Here is a 21,877-nt window from a genome sequence, read left to right on the forward strand (position 1 = left end):
ACCACTATTTATAAAAATAAAAAATTTAAGAGATAAATTACCTATTCATGGAACAACTTGACCATGTGTGAATTCCTCTAAATAGCATACCTATGTTATTATCTAATTAAGATAATATTTTAATTAGACGTGTAATATATTTGTACCTTCATTTATGTCTATGCTTTCCCCTTGAGGTTTCTTCGACCTAAATGTATTTTTAAGCTCGTAATTTGCTCGATTGCCTTTAGGAAAGCTTTAGGAGGTCACTACCAAGTAAAAAGGCCTTATCAACCTGTAGGTATCTACTAGGTATATAAAAATAAGTCGGGTTTTCCTTCCTGACGCTATAACTTCAGAAAGCACGAACCGATTTCCACGGTTTTGCATTCGTTGGAAAGGTCTCGGACTCCGTGAGGTTTATAGCAAAGAAAAGGTGTCTCTGGTGGCGAAATGGAGTTCGCCCGGTTTGCTAGTTTTGTATATAATTTTTTTTTCTCTTTATCACAACAAACGTTTTAACAAAGAGTTTTTAACAAAACGTCTAATAAATAAACATAAATATTAAATACTTCTTATAATGCACCTAATAAGGTATTACGAAACACAATTTCAAAGACTTCCGTTCACAAATCACAACAAGGGTACAAGTTTTTAATTTGTCAACGTCATAGCAAGACCAAGAGGCACTTTAATTAATGTTGTCCCAAAACTGTCGGCAACACTATTTAGTTTTTGTCCCATTTGTTCGGGAGATGTTTATTAAATCCGGGAAAATAAGTGCTATAGAATTTTGATAGGAAAGTGGGAGAATTTATGGCTTTCGGAGTCCAGATGCTTGAGGAAATTGGGGTAATAAAACTGGATAGATTACAAACAGGGTAGTAGATTAAGGAAAACTTAATGTGTAAAATAAGGTATATTTAACATATGAAAGATGGATGTTTGCTTGCTGAAATGGTACCAATACCTAGATTCTCGAAATTAAATAATAAAATTCTCAATTTGGTAGCGTATGAAATCTATGATAGAACATCATACATTAATTACAGTTATGTTTTGAGCAGTTGGTTAAGTTAAGTTATAAGGATTAGAAATTAAAGCCTTTTTAACGGATTTCAAACGCGATTTATTCATTAATCCTTATATTATTTTCCCGGTGTTTCGAGCACTTTATACAGGGAGCGTGGTCACGTTCACATAATATAATGAATAAATCGCGTTTAAAATCCGTTAAAGTCTTTAATTTCTAAATGTATAATACTCGCGTAAAATAAAACACTAGATAATATTATGTATAAGGATTAAGGATTAATTTTTGAACATTTTCTTAAAGAGTTTTTCCCCTAAATTATTACTTTGTCTCATAAATTATAAAAGTCCAACCTTGATGTCTTAATATCTTTAAAAGTATCTAGGTAAGTATTTTTACGTCTTTACTGGACTTAAAAATTAAAACGAAATTTATTCAAATAAAATATTGTAACAATTTACATTCATTCATAATTTTAAATAGCAGACGAACGGTGAACTAAGATAAGGTGAGAAGCGTGGAGTTTGCGAGCTTAGCTGCGAATAAAGCTTTCTTATACAATACTAGCTTTCCGCCCGCGGCTTCGCCCGCGTTGTCTAAACTTAACAAATTGTATACTCAAACCTTCCTCAAGAACCTTGCTATTCATTGGAGGAAGTAGGCTGAAAATAAGTGCAGTGGTTTTTAAGTTTATCGCAACAGAGACGCTTTGATGAATTTTATTTTTTAATATGTGGTGAAAAATCATGTAATAATAATAATAAATAATAAAAAAAATTCTTTATTGACATAATAATTAAACAGGTCAGAATAATGAATCCTTCGGCTCCCGAACTAGTTTAAAGCTGTGTCTCAGGAGCCAAAATATTAAGTAAGTATTCTGTTCTTTGTCTTTTTTCAACGAAGCAGCGCAACTCGCAACGAAGCGATTTCTATAGCCTTAAATATGATAAATTATTTATATAAAATGCCTTCACCACTCTACATGTAGTTTATAAATTTCATCGGCGTGCAACCACATCACCAAAGCCGCGGGACAAGCTGTATTTGCAAGCAAAGTATGATTATATGTATAACTAAAGTGTTTTAAAGCAAAATAAGCTAAAGCTGAAGCTCATGATGTTAGCGTCGAGCCCAGCTATCTGCTTTTCACGATTTATGAGACAGCTTCTTTTTAGCTGCAATGATTTACTGCAACGGATGATGTTATTGTTATATTCACTCTTTGTTGAACTTTTAAACGGGCTTTTTCGAGTGGAAAAGGCTGAATTTAAACTGAAAACGTTTGAGCAATCAAACCACGAATTCTTTCAAATACGAGCTTTTTTCGAATGCTGTTTTGTATAACGTGTTACAAAAAACTTTTGGCTATTTCTACAACAATTTTGACAAAAAAGTAACATGGTTCTTTTGGTAAGTTTGTGTTTATTACATAATGAAAATATTAATATACATTAAAAGAGGAGTTTTATAGGAAACAATTACTGTTATGGCTGTATTTTGTTAATATTTTAGTATTATTATTCTTTCATTCTTGTATGTAAAAATCCAGTTAAATCTATACCAATATTATAAAGCTGAAGAGTTTGCTTATTTGAACGCGCTAATCGCAGTAACTACTGGTCCGATTTGAAAAATTCTTTCGCTGTTAGATAGCCCATTTATCGAGGAAGACTATAGGCATTTATCATCACGCTAAGACCTACAGAAGCGGAGCCACGCGGGTGAAACCACGGGGCGCAGCTAGTTTAATATAAACAAGGATTTCACACACATCAATGAATATATATCTAACCCAAATTTATTATTTACGGTGCCATTTCCATAAAAGTTTAACCTAAAATCGTATTTGTTTACACCTCAGTGGCCGAAGCTATAACAACGAAAAACAAATATATCTACATCGTAAAAGATCAGTTTGCTAAAGTTTATTATTCTACGCTAGGTGAAATAAACAAAAGGGTATAAACAATTTTTTACCTTTATCTAAAGCGGAATGTATACATTTTATATAAAGATTTGAACATGAAAAACTACGTTGATCGAAGACATTGTTTTTATATTTAATTCAAATTATGACTTAATATTTCAAACTCAATATTTTTAGTTTTAAAATGATATACCTGACTATTGAATATACTTTAGGTAAATAGTAAATACCTATGTACTGAAAAGTTTTGTCTGATACTGATTTACTGTACTTAGGTACTTATTTTCAATAAGATATGGTAAAAATATTTAAATTAGGTAAAAATAATCAAAATACACAAACAATACAGTTAATAAGAAGAAATTCTCTCAGTATCTATATCTAAAAATAAATTCGTTCAGTGTGTTGTGTCCAAAGATTATGTCTCTATTTTCAAATTGCATATTTTTTATGAAAAAAACTTTTAATGCCATACCTTATAATACCTTAAGATAATACCTAAATAATGTTATGAAATACGTTATATTTACTATATTTACCCTACGTCTACAGCCAGCCTAAACTGACCTTATCGGTTTCAATTGAGCAAAACTCGTAAACCCGTAAAACCTCTCAATGCAAATCGTATTACTTGAGTGATTGGTCTGAATCTAAATGTATTGTATTCTATTTATCTCATTAATATACATAGTATTAGAAGAATAAGTTATTCTTTATGTAAGAGGAAGATAAATGAAGTCATGTGTCACCTGAAAATAGGGTTGCCAAATGCCAACATGTTATACACGAAAAAATGTACCTATTATTTTATATTTTAATTTTAAGTGTACTAAACAAAAAACAGAAAGAGAACATGTGAAAAATGAAAATATTGAACAGTATTGTCTGTTTTTGTTGTATTTTAAATAAAAATAATTAAAGAGTTTGTTTAAAATAATAAAATTGTTTTTAGTACTTCTACAAGCCTATTTATTAGATAGTATATATATCATTTTTAAGGGGTCTTCAATATTTGCTATTTAATGCCGAAAAACAGTTATTTGCTCAATACTCTTGTTAATATAGTCGGTAACTTCGTAACCCTACCACAGTAACCCTACCACAGTAACCCTACCTTAGGCACGCATCCTATTTAAATGTGTAGGTAACATATTATTTACAAAGCGCTCTATTTTTTGTTGTCCTCCATGACATGAGGAAAATTTTAGTCTCAAAAAGACAAGTATTTTGTTGTTCCTGTTTCCAGTTGAGACTGTAATTAGTTTCAGTAATGAAAATAATCACAATTTGTTAAAACTTTTAGCTTTTGTATTTTTAGAAGCCTACGTCATCAAGGAGGTAATATACATTAATTTTTTTCAGAGATAATTTAGTTTTAATCTGTACCGTTATTTCAGTGTTATTCTAATATAGGAAAATGGGAAAAAATATAAAATCGTATATCTTATCCATACTAATATTATAAATGCGAAAGTAACTCTGTCTGTCTGTCTGTTACTCAATCACGCCTAAACTACTGAACCAATTTGCATGAAATTTGGTATGGAGATATTTTGATACCCGAGAAAGGACATAGGCTACCTTTTATTGCGAAATATGTACCACGGGCGAAGCCGGGGCGGACCACTAGTATAATAATCACACCGTCTTGGTGTATGTTCATGTGATATCTCTTTTATGTCTATGATAATGTTAAAGCTTTGATGACGTCATAAATGCGTTTATCACTTTCTATTGTTGAATCTAAAGTTATCGTATAATAGCTCTATTATAAGCTATTTCCTTATCTATAATGCTATGGAGTATAAAATTATTGGGATCAGGGAAAATGGCGACAAATGGAAGGAAAAATAAGCCAGTAAGCTTAGGTAGTTGCCGAATGGCTTGCGCTTCTGTAAATGTTCATGGGCCGACTATAACATAACAGAATTAGTAATCTAAACAGACTCCTCTGTTTTTTTTTTTTAATTTATTGTATGTTTTCGAATAAAAACTATGGAGACGATCGATCAGTAAAACAATGTTTAATGCGTTTTTTCAATGCTTCACTTTTAATTTTACAATTAAAAATAGATATAGCTAATGAAAAAGGGCTAAGAATATTTCCATTTTCTTCAAAATTATAGTTGGGTATTAAAAATTGAGCTAAATTCAAACACAAAAAAGATAAAGCTATCGAAAGCTGCTCAGAGATAAGGCATCGCTATTTCATCATGAGTTTACGTTCTGCCTAAATAGCTTATTTCAGTCGAAATTGTACTGTCCGAATATTTGGACATAAAAGCTATACAAAACTATTTATTTTCTTTTGACATAAGCAATACATAATTATAGAATATGGTGATGTATATACTTTGTTTTTAACGGACGTCAAAAAGAAGGTTTCTAATCCTGTATGTTGTTTTTCGGTTTGTCATCTCAGAACTTTCACGGACCGATTTTGATGATTTTTTAATTTTATTTCAAAGTTGGTGCAATTTCAATTTGGCCTATTTTTAATAATTGGAAGGTGATTTTTTTTTAATAATAATTGTATGACAAAAATCTTTTACTTTAGTTACAGCAGTGAAGTTGAAACTGCCAATTTTTATTCATTTAGCCTCTTTGGAAGGTAAATAAAAACACAAAAATTGATATAAATGTAACTTGTATTTTTAACATAGCACTTATAGGCAGTATTGATTACATTTGTTTATATATTAGACCTGATTTACATCACGGAGTCCCGCTGAATTTTTATTTATTCCCTCTAAATTAATAAAACATTTGCATTCAAAACACATCATTTTTAGTGGGACTATCTGGGTATTGTAAATCAGGTCCATTCATAAATTAAACTATTACATCAAAACAATAAATATAAATAATCTTATATTCGCTATTGTCAAACATTCTTACGATATTATTAAGGTATCTATACAAACTTACATATAAAATTTATAAATTCTAACTAAATGCATTGATTTACTTGGCACATTGCCAACAGCCGTAATTAGACAAAACTTTCGTTACTTTTAAAATCGTATACAAATATATTTTTCTCTTGATCTGGTACATAAACATATCTATTTCTATCACATCGCTCATTCACGTCTAATGTCGCGGAATACACATTGTTCTTAGAGTCTAAATTCAGTATTTGTATCTGTTTACTGTTTTCAACAGCAGATTCTGATTTATCATCTTTAACGTGTACTTCTATGTCACTATGATCATTCACCGCTTCGAAATTTACATCATCATGTTTCGAATTATTTACATTAATTATATTACTCAAATCATCATTTAGTTCGTTCATAGCTGCTATGATTTTCATACTGTTCCGCCTCGTGTTTTCAACGTTAATAATTTCACCCACTTTCATCTGTTGAACTTTTGTGTCGAAAGCTTCTTTGACTTCTTTCAACTTTTTGCTTTCTCTGTTGAAGAAATATCTCTGTGATGATGTTCTGTTGCTGTATCGTCTCCAGAAGGAATCACTAGTATTTTGACTGCTAGAAAAACCCGTCGATGTGGTTGTGTTAAATGTGTCTCTCCTTTGCATATTCTCTCTTAAATTCCTGCCGCATCTCATCAATTTATTTACTCTCAGTAGTTTAACGAACCCATCCCTAAACTTCGAAGACATCAAATTGTATAATATCGGGTTGATCGCCGAATTCAAATATAACATTACTCTACAAAAATACAAAAGTATATAATAACCGTCTATACCTAATGACATTATTGTCTCTGGTGGGAACACGATGATCCACAGAGTGAGGGCCTTGAAGGGGAGGAGACAGATGAAAAAAGATAGAACTACAGTACCAAGCATGAGGATGACTTGCTTCCTGTATCTAATGACGTTGGCTGCATTATTCGAGTTTTTACTATTATGAGCGATAAGTACAGGATTCTCCATGAGGTTCTTTGCGATGATGCTGTACAGGACGAGGAGGATACCCAGAGGGATGATGAAGAAGACTGCAATGATCAGGATGAAGAATAGCGCCGACCAGAAGGTGTCGGCTTGCGTGAGGCAGACGGGGACTTCGGTGCCGTCGTCATACCTCTCGTAGGTGAATGTTGCTACTCCCAGGATTGGACTGTGAAAGAAAATACGTATTATTTTCCAGTTATTTGATAAAAAATGTTTTTAAAACTTGTTGTGTGCGTAAAGTGTCTGTGTCTGTGTATGTGTGGCACAATTTTGTGAAATTAAAATTAATTAATATTTTGTAAATTATCGTGTTTAATATTTAATATGTAATGAGTATAAAACTCAACATAGAATTAAGGTTAGCTGTGATCTGATAAAATTAAATATTCCATCAAAATAAATGTTTTATTTCTACCGCATATGCATGTATGTGTAATGTTAAAATACTGTTAATGGAATCCAGATGCAAACAAGTAAACATTGAGATGGATCAATATTTAAACAATTTTTATATTATCTTATTGAAGGAAATTTGCTTGCCAGGTAATCCTTAAACTGTTAAACCAATACTCTAATCAGAATGTTGTTATTTACTGAATTTACATTAGTCTGATAGCTTTGAATAACATCGCATCTTTAGGGATCCATTTTATTTTGAATTTCCAATTAAGAATTGATACCTATTAATGTTTTAAGTTGGAAGCTCTCTCTTTCTTAATTCTAACCTTGCTTATATTATAATAATATATTTTTCTTTACTTTCAGGAAATTAAAACTTATAGAACAAACATATATTTGAAAAACGATTTGAAACGAATGTTCATCTGCCTCTAAGTTTTCATTATGAATGTATGTCGATGCTATTGGAGCAAGTGAAATATTATAGGGTGGGAATAAAAGCCATTAAAACAACATTTTGGCATTGCTCACGAAAGTTACCTTAATCTCACCAAATTTTTCTACATTTCTGAATAGAAATGGTACCCATTATAAGGATATTCAACTTTTTGGCACTGTTCATAGAGGGTATAGATCTCAGTTACTGTATTCGATATTAATGAAGTCTTTTAATCGGCTTCAAAAAAAAGGACGATGTTCTTATTTCGACTGTTTTTTTTTTGTATTTGATAAATCGATTGAGTGAACCAATTTTGATGTTTCTTTTTCATTTGAAAGATATTACCTTCCTTTAAATTTTGTGCTATTTGTCAATTACTGTTGGAAATACCTCAGTTGTAGAAGTTATAAATTTTAAATGCTATAAAATTAAAAATATATATAATTTTTCAATTATTATATTAAAAATACTACGGAACCCCTGGTAAAATTAACTTTTACTTACGTTATTTAATAAATTACTCAGCGTATGTAAGTCCCTGATAAAAACCGGCATACTAAGTAGGTTTATTAACATATGGATAACCTTTTGTACATTTTATTTGAATTTGGGCTTGTTGTTGAAACCTAAATCCTGTTTACATGTATCGTCTGACAAATTAATTCTTACTTTTTCTGTCGAAGATTTAAATTGGACCTTTCCTTTAGATCCTGAAGAAAACCCTTTATTGTACACTAGCTGCTCCCCGCGGTTTCACCCCCGTGGCTTCGCTCCTGTTGGTCGTAGCGTGATAATATATATCGCCTATAACCTTCCTCGATAAATGAGCTTACTAACACCGAAAAATTTTTTTAAATCGGACCAGTAGTTCCCGAGATTAGCGCGTTCAAACAAACAAACAAACAAACAATCAAACAAACAAACAAACTCTTCAGCTTTATAATATTAGTATAGATTGGAAACGATATAAAATAAGATCTTACATCTGGTATCTACTATAGAACTCAACATAAAAATTTTACTTGGAAAAACAGGAATGAATTTTTAATATTTATTTTTGACATATTCCTTCATATTCCAATGACTGCTTCACATTTGTTGATCGGCTTACCTCTATTGAGACTTACCAACTACGCAAATGATACGTTTGTTTGTTTGAACGCGCTAATCTCCGGAACTACTGGTCCGATTTGAAAAATTATTTCGGTATTAGATAGCCCATTCATCGAGGAAGGCTATAGGCTATATTATATCAACACGCTAAGACCAACAGGAGCGGAGCCACGCGGGTGAAACCGCGGAGCGCAGCTAGTGATAATATACGTTCAAAGCCGTTCGATGTCGCTGAAATGTGCACAACTTGTTAGCATACCTAAGAACAATTCTTAGATAAAACTTTCTTTCTTTAACTGTCTTTATGAAAAAATACCAAACTCAATCGTGGAAGATTAAACTCTACAGACACACAGTAACACATACATATTGCATATATTAAACTTATAACACTTATTTTGTGTTAGATTAAAAATAGTAGGGATAAAAGATGCAGTTAATAGCCAAAAATAACTACAGCAGAAAGTTACTTCCCTAACTAAGTACATTTTAGAATATAACATCATTGAATTATTCTGGTAAACTTACAATTCATTTCATTACTTACCATACCTGTAAAATTAAATAATCTAATGTTCTTCCTACAGTAGAGAAAATCCATCCATACTAATATTATAAATGCGAAAGTAACTCTGTCTGTCTGTCTGTTACTCAATCACGCCTTAACTACTGAACCAATTTGCATGAAATTTGGTATAGAGATATTTTGATACTCGAGAAAGGACATAGGCCACTTTTTATTGCGAAATATGTACAATAATATTATGTAGTAGTTAATAATATCATATCTTTTTTATTTCTTACTTTTCCGTTTTTGAAGTCGGTTGTTTTTAACGCAGTTATTTTTATTTAATACTTTTTAGTGTATTTTTCAACACGAATCAAACGAGCCCAAACTCGATAAAGTTGAGTCAATATATTACTGAGTTCCTATGGCCACCTTCCGATTCCATCATCAAATCAGCTTCATGTCATGATAATGTTTCATCGCTATCAAATTTACATACGTATACAAAATTTCAGCTCAATCGGTTACCGGGAAGTGAATCAAAATTACTTCCTACATATCAACTTAGTCATCGAGTACAGACAAAAATGCTCATAAAATAAAAACTACTGGGCCTATCCGAAAAAAAAAAATGGGACCAATTCGACACCATCCCGCATCGAACAAAAAAAGAATCACGTAAGTCGGTTCAGAAACCTCGGAGTAATCGGTGTACGTATACATAAAAAAAAATATACCGGCCGAATTAATAACCGCATAAAATCGCATGGAGAGCTTAATTTTCATTAAAGGCTCTAATCGCACGGAAAGATAAATTTTCACAAAAAAGCTCTAATCGCACGGAGAGCTTAATTTTCACAAAAAACTCTCATCGCACGGAGAGCTTAATTTTCACAAAAAGCTTTAATCGCACGGAAAGCTTAATTTTCACAAAAAGCTCTAATCGCACGGAGAGCTTAATTTTCGCAAAAAGCTCTAATCGCACGGAAAGTTCAATTATCACAAAAAGCTCTAATCGCACGGAGAGCTTAATTTTCACAAAAAAGCTCTAATCGCATGGAGAGCTTAATTTTCATAAAAAGCTCTAATCGCACGGAAAGCTTTATATTCACAAAAAGCTCTATTCGCACGGAAAGCTTAATTTTCACAAAAAAGCTCTAATCGCATGGAGAGCTTAATTTTCACAAAAAGCTCTAATCACACGGAAAGCTTAATTTTCACAAGAAGCTCTAATCACACAGAGAGCTTAATTTTCACAAGAAGCTCTAATCACACGGAGAGCTTAATTTTCATAAAAAGCTCTAATCGCACGGAAAGCTTAATATTCACTAAAAACTAATCGCATGGAGAGCTTAATTTTCATTGAAGGCTCTAATCACACGGAGCTTTATTTTCACAAAAAGCTCTAATCGCACGGAGAGCTTAATTTTCACAAAAAGCTCTAATCGCATGGAGAGCTTAATTTTCACAAAAAGCTCTAATCGCACGGAGAGCTTAATTTTCACAAAAAACTCGTCGCACGGAGAGCTTAATTATCACAAAAAGCTCTCATCGCATGGAGAGCTTAATTTTCACAAAAAACTAATCGCATGGAAAGCTTAATTTTAATAAAAAGCTCTAATCGCACGGAGAACTTAATTTTCACAAAAAGCTCTAAGCGCAAGAGCTTAATTTTCACAAAAAGCTCAAGTCGCACGGAGAGCTTAATTTTCAAAAAAGCTCTAATCGCATGGAGAGCTTAATTTTCACAAAAAGCTCTAATCGCACGGAGAGCTTAATTTTCACAAAAAGCTCTATTCGCACGGAAAGATAAATTTTCACAAAAAAGCTCTAATCGCACGGAGAGCTTAATTTTCACAAAAAGCTCTAATCGCATGTAGAGCTTTATTTTCACAAAAAGCTCTAATCGCACGGAGATCTTAATTTTCACAAAAAGCTCTATTCACACGGAAAGCAAAATTTTCACAAAAAAGCTCTAATCGCACGGAGAGCTTAATTTTCACAAAAAGCTCTTATCGCATGGAGAGCTTAATTTTCACAAAAAGCTCTATTCACACGGAAAGCTAAATTTTCACAAAAAAGCTCTTAATCGCACGGAGAGCTTAATTTTCACAAAAAGCTCTAATCGCACGGAGAGTTTAATTTTACAAAAGCTCTAATCGCACGGAGAGCTTAATTTTCACAAAAAGCTCTAATCGCATGGAGAGCTTAATTTTCACAAAAAGCTCTAATCGCACGGAGGCTTAATTTTCAAAAAAGCTTTAATCGCACGGAGAGCTTAATTTTCATTAAAAGTTCTAATCGAACGGAAAGCTTAATTTTCACAAAAAGCTGTAATCGCACGGAGAGCTTAATTTTCACAAAAATCGCTAATCGCACGGAAAGCTTAATATTCACTAATAAAAATAACTGCGTTAAAAACAACCGACTTCAAAAACGGAAAAGTAAGAAATAAAAAAGATTTGACATTATTTACTACATATTATTTATATGTGCTATTTATTAAAAAGGTTTGATGTCGGTGCACGGGCTTAATACTAAGTGCTTAATGTTCGGCACCAACTTCAAACCTATTTAATAAATAGCACATCCATATTAATATTATAAATGCGAAAGTAACTCTGTCTGTCTGTCTGTTACTCAATCACGCCTTAACTACTGAACCAATTTGCATGAAATTTGGTATAGAGATATTTTGATACTCGAGAAAGGACATAGGCCACTTTTTATTGCGAAATATGTACCACGGGCGAAGCCGGGGCGGACCGCTAGTAAAGAATAAAATCAAAATGTTATTATGAAAGTACCTATACTAAAAGATTGACACAAAGTAGCTACGTGACGTCATGAAGAAAATATAAAATTTATTTTTATCTATTAAAATCTTATATATAAAATTCTCGTGTCACAATGTTAGTCTGCATACTCCTCCGAAACGGGTGGACCGATTCTCATGAAATTTTCTGTGCATATCGGGTAAGTCTGAGAATCGGCCAACATCTATTTTTCATATGTACCACGGGCGAAGCCGGGGCGGACCGCTAGTCTCTTATAAAATTGTATACCGATATTCAATTTTCCCTATAAAGCAAACAATATTACCTTCAACGTACCTCAAGTGTTCAAACAAAGTGCACCAAATGAAAACAAAAGATTTCTATGGAACATTGATGGTCAATACGTTCAGGTATTTTCATAAAATTATAGAGTGTTTATCAAGAAAACCTTAGGGTTTTATATTTTTCATCGATGTAATTTAAGTTTTAAATTGCTCGATGTTTGTGTTGAATGTACGTTAAAAAACCTTGTATAGTGTTATTTATCGAAAGTAACTTACGTATATAAAAGAAAAGCTTAATTGAAAAAAAGAGCGTGTGTGCCGAGCACACGTGTCAGAACTGAAACTTCTTTGCCAAGATTCAAAGATACTAAAATCATCTCCTTACTCCATGACGTGACGGTATTGCCATGACGCGAACTTGAATTTTTACTCTCAACGCGCCTAAAGAAGTTTCACTTAAAAAAATCTTGAGAACCAGCCAAATAAATCATGAAGTTTTGATTAAAACTTAATATTTCATGAGTTTTTATACTAACCATCGAATAATTACTATATCCATAATTTCCTTTTACAAATAAACAAACAAATTCTCAACAAAAATTATTAAATAGTTCACAAAAGATCACAATAACCATTGTTGAGGCGACGCAATAACCGCGCTATGACAATAATGGATCGGAATGTAAACTTCAATAAGCGAACTTGCTTTTAAATAAATATCGGAATGTGGAAAATATTTCGCTTTTGAAAATTCAGATATATTATACTATCCTATTAATATTATACGTATATATGCGAAAGTTTGTGAGGATGTGTGTGTGTTTGTTACACTTTCACGCAAATACTACTGAACCGATTACAATGAAATTAAGCACACACATAGAGGGTAACTTGGATTAACACATAGGATAATTTTTATCCCGGAAATCCCAACTATGCGGGGAACGGGAACTATGCGGGTTTTTCTTTGAAAACGCGGGCGAAGCCGCGGGCGGAAAGCTAGTCTAACATAAAAAGCAATCATATAACATAGCAATATAAACTTTTTATTAATTTGTCAAAAGGATTTCTTTAAAGCAATATCGTATAAAACTAGTAAACCAAACATGTGAGTAACATCTGCCGCCACTCGAACATCTCAGCCACTCTTCAAACTTTACTGTTTATTTCATACTAGCTGACCCTCCAACTTTGTCTGCTCTCGAGAGGTATATTTTCATCGCTTTGTAATATTTTTCATAGCTTATCTACTCCGATTGGTCTCCTATTGGTGGTATTGTACTTATAGGTAAATCTATGTAACGATTCATGTGCTTCTAGAGAACATTTACAAAAAAAAAATCAAAATAATGTAGAGTTGTAGACTATAAAGTATATATTTTGTCGGTAAATGGACTATCAAATTTTTTGTGTTAAGGAATTTGTAGGTCCTGAGATTACCATAGTAAGAAGTCTTCCGATTTATATTATTTATATAGACTAGCAATGCCTGCGACTTTGTTTATGTGGTCTTCACAAACAGTTTTTGTGAAATGAAAAATATACTAACTTACTTAATCTTTACTTTCATAAACCAAGGATTCATTTAAATAATATAAAGGCAAATGTAAGTTCGTCAGTCTTTCTAAGACGATTACAATATTTTTTTGTATACTTACATCTACTACAAATACTGCATCTACTTCTTCAATAAAATGTAAAAAATAAATAAAATGCAATCAATTGTTCAATTAATTTATTAAACAATCCTTCAATAGTCTTTTATTTAATAAAGCAATAACATTATAATTTAAACTACCTATCTACATACAGTATTGCAACTTACTTAAAAAATAAACTAAAAAAGCCTCCTAACATATATACAAATCAATCAGGTTCTCATAATATTAAAAAACAAATTCTATTCTATCAACAAATATAGCAAAACCCAAATTAAATAAATATTTAAATACAATTAAAACGTCTTTATATCTGTATACAAAAATCTAACTTTATAAAAATTTCTATATTTCTTTCGACAGATTACATAATAAGTATAAAAACTATTACATATCTCTTCATGAAAATAGATTACATAATACGTAAATGCATTTGATTTATGTACAGTGATTAATCAATATTTCACTTATTAAGCTCCAATTTTATAGTCATTTTATCATAAAAATTACTTTATAATAACCACAATACACTTGGATATAACCTCATTTCAAAAGTTGGCAAGAATAGCTAATATTTTGTTCAAAAGTACATTCGACTAGTAGCATAAGGGTGTTTTTCCACTAATAATGTGCGAGAATGTGCAGCAAGGAATGTGGTTGTTAAAAAAATCATATCGCTTTTGAAGTTTGAAGCGTTTAGCGTTTGAAGCGATACCACATAAGGGTCAGCTCACACCGAGACGCGACGCGGCGCGACGCTGCGCGCACATTTTTCATAGAGCGACTCAGAATATACTTTATTCACTACACGAAAAGATACACATTGCTACGCCGCGAGGCACCTCGAGGCGCAGCGCTGCGTGGTGCAACGTAATCTGAATTCTCACAATGTAATGTGTATCTTTTCGTGTAGTGAATAAAGTATATTCTGAGTCGCTCTATGAAAAAAGTGCGCGCAGCGTCGCGCCGCGTCGCGTCTCGGTGTGAGCTGACCCTTATACATAATAGTAGCTAAACGCTACAAAACGGACACTCTCCGCCTCCCGCCAAAATTAAACACTTACCTCACCCCGCACGATCAGTCTAAAAATGGTCCACATTTTACTGCAAGGACGATACGCAACGAAGATTGACAACATTAATCAAATTGACTTAAAGTAATTTATTATTTTGGATTTAAGATTATCGTTTTTCGTAGAAAATGGTTAGATTTTGTGCTGTTTACGGATGTGTTTCATTCAACGCGAATTTTTTTTACGCTAGTCACAAATGTGCCAACCATAAAGCGTTAACACACACATTTGCAGTCTCTACAGTGTGACTGTCAAAACGATAATTTTGTTTGGGTGTGGCGATACTATTGGTTATTTACATTCACATTCCTCGCTACACATCCTCGCACATTATCGGTGGAAAAGCCTAAATGGGTTAATTTATCTCGATGTCTACACAGATCAAACAAAGCTCTCCGGAAAATCGTAATCAACACTCTTAGATTTGATGCCGACGACACAATCAACCTTTATCTTTTCATAGACAACGAACTTTTTATGACCATCGCCTTCTAAACTTTTGGCTTTAGCGCTGTTTATGAGGACACTTCGTCTGAGCGATCCTTGATCACGATTACCCAGATCGAGTTCCACATCCAGTCTATTTTTAACATTGGAATGACCTATAAATCTCGCGCCCTCCGCGTCCCCTGTCCTATCTACGTGTAAAATATTCCTCACTTCCGTCATGTTACCTTCGCTGCGCATTCTGTTTATTTTTTTCGGTTTAGCCTCACACACCGGAGCTGAGTGCTGCCTTATAAATCGTCTGTTATTAAATATTCTATCGAAAAATCTGCTGTGCTTAACGGTATCTTTGCTTTCTTTGGTGTCGGCTTCTGTGTCACTTTTATCGATACTACTTCGATGTGTGAACAATTTCTTCAAGCTATTCGTTGTTCTAGAAAGACTACTGCTAGTCGTCGACCCGTTAGTTACAGTTCGTTGCACTCGCCTATTCTGACTCTTATCAGAAGTGCGCTTGTAACAAATACACACTTTGCAGAACCCTATACGAAATTTCGATGACATTAAGTTATATAAAATTGGATTTATAGCGGAGTTTATATACAACATTATTCTAGAAAAATACAATAAATTATACCACTTTTCGGGGCTTATATTGTCCGATAGTTCTGATGGCGTAACAATTATCCAGAGCGCCAACACTCGGTAAGGCATTAAGCATAGAAAGAAGCACAGAACCACTGTCCCTAACATTAAAATCACTTGTTTTCTTGCTCTCACATTGTAAGGATCTACTGTCTTATTCATCACCACTTTGGAAGCTGCTGATATTAAATTCTTAGCTATAACTGTGTACAGAACAATTAGAATAATAAGAGGTAGCAGGTAAAGGAATATTATGACCATCACGAAGAATGTGATTTCCCAAAACGTCACAGCTTGTGTTAGACATTGCTCGAACGTTCCATCTTGCCTCGTCACTGTATGCAGCTCCGCGATCCCCAAGATTGGACTGAAATAGAAGAAATCCATTAAAACCAAATCAAAATTTTTAATCTCTAACATTTCATTCTAATTGCAAACAGAAAAACAATACCTAAATTAAAAGATAGGAAAACTACGAAAAACAACCCAACCGAAAGGAAAAACAAACATGTTATAACAAATGATGTGTGAAAAAGAAAATGTGTATGTAAAAACGGAAAAGACGATAAAATCAGGGGTGCAAAGCATAGTGAGGTGCGAATGTAAAGCTAGTCGTACAAAGCTGTCATATATTGTTGTGTACGAACCTTGTTCTCAAAGGGTTCTTGGCGGTTAATCACATGCACGATTTGTCATTATCACTTTTAAACGATTATTTTATGAAATTATTATGTATTTTTTGAATTACAAAACGATATTGAATATGAAAATCGTGTGATATTATAGACTTTTTGGGTAATAATTCACGCCATGCTACTTGTATTATATCCTTATCGATACATAATTGAATAGAAACTTCTAAAAACAAAATATTAACCCGTTTTCGATTCCTAGGTCTTGTTGATAAAGTCTTGATAAATAAAAGTCTATCTGTAAGTACTAAGTAGTTAAGTAATCACTACCTCAAAAGTTAATAAATCCCGTGCAAAACTTGAAGCAAACACAACCTCAAGAGCCTACAATTGAAAAACTTGGTCAGCAAATATTAAAGTAGCTGTGCCGCACGCGGGCAAAAGCAAGTATTTTTTATAACTTATGTATGGTATGTGTTATGTGTTATCCTTATCTAGCAAGATAAGTACCTAGTAAGCTACACAACTGCAAAGTATCATCAAAATCCGCCCAGCGGTTTTCACGTGAAATAGTAACAGTCTAAACGTACATTCTACAAACATTCGTTTATAATATTAGTATTATGCGCTGCTTCCTCAAAGCGATTATATCAAAACATATTATTTTAAGCGTATTCTTAGCTAGCATGTAATATTACTTTCAATTTCACAAGGCGACCCAAATTGTGAACAATACAGTACAAGTTAGTACTGGTACCAGGAATGGTCCATAAAATGCAGAAGAACTTGCAAGTAAGTGTCGTCAAACCGTTGCTCTGGGGCCATAAACCGTGGCTTTTAGGTTACGTTATGTATTGATAAAAGATAGATAAATTGGTTTTAAGAATATCTTACTTTTCTTGGATATAAAGACTGGTATTTTTGGTCTAGTTGCATGTATTTTAAATATTGGTTTAAAGTTTTTTGTGTATCAAATAGGTTACATAAACTTTGATATATGCCAAGTTTAGTTTAAATTGCATGTTATATTGTGCGGATATAATTTTCTAAATCATTGGTATATATTTCGTTTATGAATAAATAGACATTAGACATATTCCTCGACACTGTTTGGATAATTTCGATAATCATAATAAATCGCAGGTTTTTATAGCAAAACTAAGGTACTTGACAAGTTTAGAAAACATCAATTACTTTAAAAGTCGATGTTGATATTTTTTTCACAAACAATAATTCTGATTTTGGAAATTAAGATTTCTTGTTTGTGTTTTACTGTTCGTCCTTTATTTCAGCTCAATTACTTGCTGAAGCGTTTATGAATCGTCATATTACTAACTATTTAAGTACCTCTAGTTAAAAAACATTCACAAAAAGAGACTAGGTACTAGTAGTTAACTTTTTACATAGCAATTAGAAAGTGTTTCTTTTTATATTTCTAAATCTATTTAACGCTAGTTTCATGGCGCACTATCCAATAATGCTTGCTCCGCTTACAGGATTAAATCGCTACTTTATTTTTTAATTAAAGCAAAAATTTGCATCGCACGACGGGGTTAACATAATGAAGACCCATTGATGGGGTCAGTGACTCTTTGATGCAATTTGTGTAACGAAGATATTGATTCAAAAACTTTGTAACAGAGATCAAAAAATTAGTGTTCAGAAGTGAAACTGCTTAGTCAAATTCAAAGATATTTCAAAAATGTCGCTTTTTTTCCATGACGTGATGGTATTGCCATGACACGATCTTGAAATTTTACTCTCAACGCGTCCAAGTGAAGTTTAACTTCACATGTGTTTTTTTTTCTCATTTAAATACAGTAAATATAATTAATTTTAAGTGGCAAGTTCGGTTTTATATTGCATACTAGCGGTCCGCCCCGGCTTCGCCCGTGATACATATTTACGTTTTCTCTACATAAGAACCATCCTCGTACTTCAATATATAATAGAAAAGAATAGAAAAGAATTATCGAAATCGGTTCAGCCGTTCACACGTGATGCCGTGACAACGCGAAAGGGGTGCGGACCCGCCGCCTTTATAGCTCCCGCCGCGAAGCGCGTCGAACGCGGCAACTCATACACAAAAATAATCCTTATGGCATGATTCTGTAATTCACGCGCGATGACTTATAGCGTATTTCATGTATAACTTTGGTGTTTCTACACCGATTTACATGATTCTTTTACTATAACCTGCCCAGGAGTATGAAGAATAATTGTGCCAAATTTCGTTAAAATCCGTCGTGTAGTTTTTGTTTCTATAACGAATATACAGACAGACAGACAGACAAAAATTTTACTGATTGCATTTTTGGCATCAGTAGCGATCCCTTATCACCCCTTCATAGTTTTTTTTTTAATATATTTCATGTACAGAATTGGCCTCTCTACAGATTTATTATAAGTATAGATTAAAATGAATCGCGAAAAAGAACGCGCATTATTAGTAAATTCCTATTTCTACTGATAGGATTTCTATGAATAAAATCCGTCACAAAAATTGATACATTTTTTTTATTTTGTTTTAATTCAATATTCTTAGCAGACCATTAGGAAAACAATATTTATTTAATGATCCTCCCACGTTTGAACGTTTAAAAGAAAACCTTTTATTTCAGCTAAATAATTGTACAAAAAGAAGTTATCTTTACAAGAATATGATATTTATATAATAAATTGCACGATTTCTGACACGCGTCCGCGGATAATCTCGCAAAGCTGTACTTTATTATTTATATTTCTATTTCATTTGACGTTATCGACGAAACTTGCTGAATTTATCTGTCTCCGCTTATTCTGTACAAACTTCTTTATAAAATATTATATTAAACTAGTTGTTCGCCCCGGCTCTGCACGTGTAGACGATAAGCTAAACTGTAATATTTATTTATTCAAAACTAGCTTTCCACCCGCGGCTTCGCCCGCTTTGTCTATAACATAATAATTTATATACTAAAACCTTCCTCTTGAATCACTCTATCTATTAAAAAAAAACCGCATCAAAATCCGTTGCGTAGTTTTAAAGATTTAAGCATACATAGGGACAGAGAAAGCGACTTTGTTTTATACTATATAGTGAAGATTTCGTTTAAAAGCGCTCGTGGATCGTCAAAATACAGAAAATTTTACCATTACTACGCAAAATAAACTTAAATATCATATTTAGGTGGACTTTCTTTTCAAATTATTAATTGTGATTTTGCTAATGCAAGTAGAGACAACTACAAACCAAAAATTATTAGAATTTGTTCAGCCTTTCTAGACTTTTTTGATGTGAGACAAACACTTTCTCTGTATTTAGATTTCGATGGATAGATTGGAGAATTATTGCTTCTTTTGGTATATAAGAAATAGGTCAAGTATGTTTTGTGAAATCCAAGTGGCTACTTTCAATTTTTGGGTCACTGAGAATCAGTATTGTTAACTGTAATTTACAGACCTGCCAAGTAAGTACGTATTGTTGAAAATAAACCGCCTTTTATTGTGGTTTGATTAAAGTCTTATTACATTTGTCATTTTTATTTTTATAGTTTTTATAACGCATATTTTCTGTGCGGATTTAATACATTGATTCTTAGCAAATAAATATAGTAATAATAATCGGTATTAAATGGTTAATCTATTCAAAGCGTATTTGAATATATAAAACTAGCTGTTGCCCGCGACTTCGTCCGCGATTAGGTCGTTTTTCGTCATTCGTCGTTTAAAAAAAATACGTGACACTTTATTTTTGAATGTTCTTAATTATTGTCTCTTATAAAATTTAACTACTTACTTTAAAATTGAACACTCTGATAAGAAAATCTTAAAATCTGAAGAAAACATGAATGAATGTGATTTAAATTCTACATTACTTAGTATCAAAATATAATAATCTAAATTAAATTTAGATTAACAGTTTGAGCACACCATTATAGAATATGTACTTAAGTATTAAATTACGTTAGTTAACATAGTAACTTTACTAAAAACACGATGACTTTCTTTCGCGCTCGGTACCACAAACTAAACATGTTTGTGGTAAGTGGCCCGCGTGACGCGTCACTTGACCCCCCGCGAGTTCCCCTCCGTTGCTATGCAAAAATACATTCGTTGCTCTATTTTAGGAAAAATTTGTAATACTGTGGCCTGGGCGTTATAACACGTCCAGGGAGTTCCTGAGTGCCGATATCACCATCTTGAGGAAAAGCTTCTAATGTCGATTTAAAACTGCATACATACGAATTAACCTGTTCTAAAATTGTGAAATGAGTTCAGTTTTAAATTTGAGAAATATTGATTTCTTGTATTCCACTATTCGTTGTAGTCGAATACAAAATATACCTATTTAAACAAACTTAGGTTGGCCTACAGGCAAAAGGGATCCTATCAAATGGTAAACTTGACCTTGTATCTTAAAAGTAAGCATGAACGGACCTTCTGATAATTATTGAGCACCAAAGGATCATTTGAAACGCGCTACTATAAGAGCGAATATTGTCTAATAACAGTTTACATTGCACAGTATGTTCCTCTAAAAGTAGTGATTTCAAAGGTTCCGTTGTATCTTCAAATGAAAGCCGACTCCTTACTACACTTTAAAGCATTACAAAAAGAACATACTACGCCTTTACAGAAGATGATCTGTAATCAATTGTGAGGTTATAAGCAAACCCACTTTTATATTTGTCAGACCACACCACCGAATTCGTAGATTGTTTACCTCAAGTCATTAAGACTATGACGAAATCTGTCTGCAGTAAGACGGGCCTCTCGCTATTCGTCCGTTTCCAGAGACCGAATAGTTTCAATTCTTAATCTTTCATTAAACAAACTTATTAATCGTTCTTGTCTCATATAATTGTAATATTCGCGTCCCTACTCTAGTCATTGCTTATACTCATGTTCATCTTCAAGAGATCGAATAATATTATGATGCACCCTATCATTTGTCAAACGGTCTTCATATTGAGTAAAGTTTCAGATTCTCGAGATAAAATATGACTGTCGTGATCAGTAGTGAGACGTAATTCCCTCTCAGTGAGGGTTTCGGTCT

At 32.8% G+C, this 21,877-nt stretch overlaps 1 protein-coding gene across 2 annotated transcripts in view; it reads right to left on the reverse strand.

Annotated features, from left to right (window-relative positions):
* Positions 1-5,572: 5,572 nt before the first annotated feature.
* The window catches only part of LOC149898084 (thyrotropin-releasing hormone receptor-like), a 62,544-nt gene continuing 46,239 nt past the window's right edge, over positions 5,573-21,877 (reverse strand). The window contains exon 4 of one of the 2 annotated variants that reach the window (XM_090115392.1): positions 5,573-7,030. In XM_090115392.1, the coding sequence (XP_089971518.1) occupies positions 5,935-7,030 (1,096 nt within the window). In that variant the 3' untranslated portion in view covers positions 5,573-5,934. Of the gene's footprint in view, positions 7,031-15,299; positions 16,575-21,877 lie in introns of those variants that run through there. The other variant, XM_090115393.1, reaches the window with a different exon arrangement.

The sequence above is a fragment of the Colias eurytheme genome, chromosome 23 (genome assembly GCF_061535395.1).
Source record: "Colias eurytheme isolate Ceu_HAF_F1 chromosome 23, ilColEury1 Martin Lab GWU primary, whole genome shotgun sequence".
Lineage (NCBI taxonomy): Eukaryota > Metazoa > Arthropoda > Insecta > Lepidoptera > Pieridae > Colias > Colias eurytheme.